Genomic DNA, 3,774 nt, shown 5'->3' with positions numbered 1-3,774 from the left:
GATGATGAATGGGATGGCCTTTCAAGAAATTACTTGTTCTGTCATCGTCCCAAAATGAGAGGATTCTACAGACGACTCTGCATATTTGGTTGGTAGCCCCTCCAGATGAGTCAGAGACCGAGGGAACTCACCAAAGCCGGTTTCTTCTACACGGGAGACGTGTAGCATGTGTAATTTGTTTATTCTATTGTGCCAGCGACCATGCCGGATTGGGCCGGTTGTCTCGACTGCGCATGTGTAGCATGCACCTGTCAGTACCATAGTTCTTACAATTAATGCACTTCACATCTCCGCCTTTTAGAAAACATTAAGAAAAAATTACTAGCTACTCTAAAGTAATATTCTTACTTTTAAATGCTGTACCAATTGTAGAACAATTAATTTATATTAAAAAATATTTTAAAACATAAAGCTCTTTAAGAAATTAAAGCTCAAAATAATAAAATAAACTGTTAGTATCTCAATTTTCTTGGATACTTTCTTGTAATGTTAATTCTGATATTAATATGACTAATTTGGTCACAGTCTTGTCCTTGGTTTGGCACAATGTCATAGACTATATTATATAGAGTTGTAATAATACTGTTTAGCCACTACAAGTCTAATCTTTGAGGCGACTTCACAACACGACCACTTCTAGTAGTACATGTTCGTGGTTCAGAAGGTATAGTATGTGACACCCTTGAATCTTGTGCTTCTCCCTGGGTTGTTTCGCTGTCAGGCAGTTGTGTTTCATTGTTGGCTTGTCGAGTTTTGCCACCAGGTGGTTGGGTCTTCACCGGCTTAAGATGTGAACGGTTCCGACGATATTCCACCCCGTTAGCAGTTTCGACAATGTACGATCTGGGTTTATCGGAGACACCTTTTATTTCAGCTGGAATCCAGGTGTTTGATGTCGGTTGGTACATAACATGTTGTCTGGGAGAAAGTTCACTCAAGTCACTGGATCTTTTGTCATATTGGTGTTTCTGGATGTTTTGGCGATGTTGAAGCTGTTCAACATTTGAATCATCTGACTGGAGGTGCTGTAAATGGCCACTTGATGGTAGTTGAGTTCGATAGTCTCTGTTGTTGAGCAGTTTGCTGGTGCTGCTAATTTGGTGTCGATCGGAGTAGTTCGATACGCCAACAAGGCCAGATATGGATCTTGTCCGGAACTTTCAGATTTCTTAAGTAAGTTTTTTACGGTCTGTACCATTCTTTCAATGAATCCATGGCTTTGTGAGTAGAGGGGTGAGCTCGTCACATGAGTGATTCCCCATGATTCACAGAATGAAGCGAACTCACGACTGCTATATACTGTGACCCATTATCCGAAACCAAGGTTTCCGGTATTCCATTTTCTGCAAATATGGATTTTAACTGTTGAATGATATATGTTGATGAAGTAGTCTGTAGTTTTCGGACCACTGGGAATTTGCTGTAGTAATCAGCTGTGATTAGGTACTGTGCTCCTTTGTAGTCAAACAGATCAGAGGCTACCTTTTGCCATGGGTAGCTTGGCACGTTGTGTGGAAACAAGGTTTCCCTGGGCTGCTGTTTCGAGAACTGTATGCATGTGTTACATGAGGCAGTCATCTCTTTAATATCTTTTGAGATACCAGGCCAGAAGAAGCAATCTTTAGCCTTCAGCTGGCATTTCTCAGACGCAAGATGTCCTTGATGGATGATATTTAGCATCTGAGGACGCAGTTTGTCTGGAATTACTAGACGGTGTCCCTTTAAGACCAAGCCATTCTCGACACTTACATCTTCTCTGAAAGTCCAGTATTCTTTCAGATCAGGCGGAGAGTCACTACTATATTCTGGCCAACCATGGTATATCATGTCCTTTAAATGACACAATTTTGCATGCTTGGTTGTACACTGACGGATTCTTCCAGTTTGGCTGAGTTGCGGGCAGACTACATGTAATGGTGTCAACTTCAATCAATGGTACTCCATTGTCAAAGTCTGTTTTTTTCATGTAACTGACATGTGACAACGCAGCCACCACATTTGACTTCCCTGTGATGTATCGAACCTCAACCTCATATTTTGACATTCTGAGCAGTAGACACTGTAATCTGGGCGATGCACTTGCAATGCTCTTTGTCCATATGCTTTCTAATGGCTTATGGTCAGTTTCCACGATGACATGTTTACCATAGACATAATGGTTAAACTTTTCTAACATGCAGCTAGGAGTTCCTATTCTATGTTGCTGTATCTAGACTCAGCATCGGTGAGCGATCAACTGGCGTAGCATACAGGTTTGTCATCCTGCATCAGTACGCATTCTAGCCCTTTGAGACTTGCATCTGACTGGATCACATTTTGTTTTTTGGCATCATAATATGCCAGTACTGGAGACTTTGTGATGACATCCTTTACCATCTCGAATGCTTTCTGGTGTTCTGGCTGCCATATGAAGGAAGTGTCTTTCTTCATTAATTTGCGAATTAGCTCCGATGCTTGAGCTAGGACTGGTGAAAAGCGATTCAAGTAGTTCACCATTCCCATGAAGGATTGTAGTTCTGTGAGGTTTTGTGGAGGTGGCATCTGCTCAATAGCGCTCACTTTACTCACATCGGGTTTGAGTCCATCACAAGTCAATGTTAAACCAAAGAACGAGGTTTCCGCAACCTTGAACTGGAATTTGTCTGGGTTGAACTTAACACCATTTTCACGAGCTTTATCGAGGGTGTTGAGAATATTCTGGTCGTGAGCCATTTCGCTTTTACCATATACGAATGTGTCATCTGCTATACCACTCAGTCCATTGACCTTTCCAAATATTGTGTCCATCTTCTCTTGGAACACATCACCACTCACAGTTAAGCCAAAGGGTAGTCTTGTCCAGCGGTATTTTCCCCATGGCGTATTGAATATACAGAGCTTACTGCTTTCTTCATCAATGTCAACTTGCCAGTATCCATTCCGAGCATCCAGGATACTGAAATGTGTGGCACCACTAACTTTTGGTATGACATCGTCAACTGTGCGGACGTAGTATGGATTTCATTTGATTGCCTTGTTTAAATCTCGAGGATCTAGGCATAATCGAATTGATCCATTTGGCTTTGAGGTTACCACAGTTGAGTTTACCCATGGGGTGTACTCGTTTTGAACTTCTTGTAGGATTCCTAGTCCCTGTAGCTTGTTCAGCTCATCTTTGTAGGCTGACTGCACATGCACGGGTACTTGCCTAGATGGATGCTGCACAGGTGGGACAGCTGGATCTGTCTCTATGTGATATGCAGGTCCTGGAAAACGACCAATCCCCGCGAATACATCACTGTACTCTTGAAGCAAGTATTCTTTGGTTAATGGAAAAGGGTGTTGTTTTCCTCGAATGTCAAACAGCTTTGTTAACCCAATATGTTTGTTACTTTCAGTTTTGGTAGCTGAAGTTGTAATCGGCCAGTTTAATTTCAGCAAGTTCATGTTCTGAGCTGTAACATTGCCAATGACTGCAGGACCATTTGCATTCACGACTTCCATTTGGATTGCTTTGGGACGGTTGTTGTTTGAAGTTTGGAAGTATACCTGGCATGACCCCAAATTGGGAATTTCGATGCCCCCATAAGCAGACTGTGGGTTTATTCAACTGATGTTGTTTTGGCATAATGTTTGTTTCTGCTCCAGAGTCAATCTTACATTGAACCTGTGTCTGTTTTCCATGTGGCTGTGCTGACATCTGCACATCAAATGTTGCTTTCTCTTTCATGATATCATGTTAATGTTACCATTTAGCGGTGTGGCTTCGACTAATCCTAGGAACACATGGTCGCT

General features: G+C 42.0%; 1 protein-coding gene across 1 annotated transcript; it reads right to left on the bottom strand.

The window, feature by feature from the left end:
• Positions 1 to 1,242: 1,242 nt before the first annotated feature.
• On the bottom strand, positions 1,243 to 1,827 carry LOC121366457 (uncharacterized protein K02A2.6-like). Its single transcript, XM_041490904.1, has one exon. The coding sequence runs from the start codon at positions 1,825 to 1,827 to the stop codon at positions 1,243 to 1,245; it is 585 nt and encodes a 194-aa protein (XP_041346838.1).
• Positions 1,828 to 3,774: the final 1,947 nt, after the last annotated feature.

This window comes from Gigantopelta aegis, unplaced genomic scaffold (assembly GCF_016097555.1).
Source record: "Gigantopelta aegis isolate Gae_Host unplaced genomic scaffold, Gae_host_genome ctg5800_pilon_pilon, whole genome shotgun sequence".
Taxonomy (NCBI): Eukaryota; Metazoa; Mollusca; class Gastropoda; order Neomphalida; family Peltospiridae; genus Gigantopelta; species Gigantopelta aegis.
This window is presented reverse-complemented; position numbering and strand designations above follow the sequence as displayed.

Coding starts and splice junctions, on each gene's coding strand:
- LOC121366457 (XM_041490904.1), bottom strand. CDS start 1,827: ATGATATACCATGGTTGGCCAGAATATAGTAGTGACTCTCCGCCTGAT.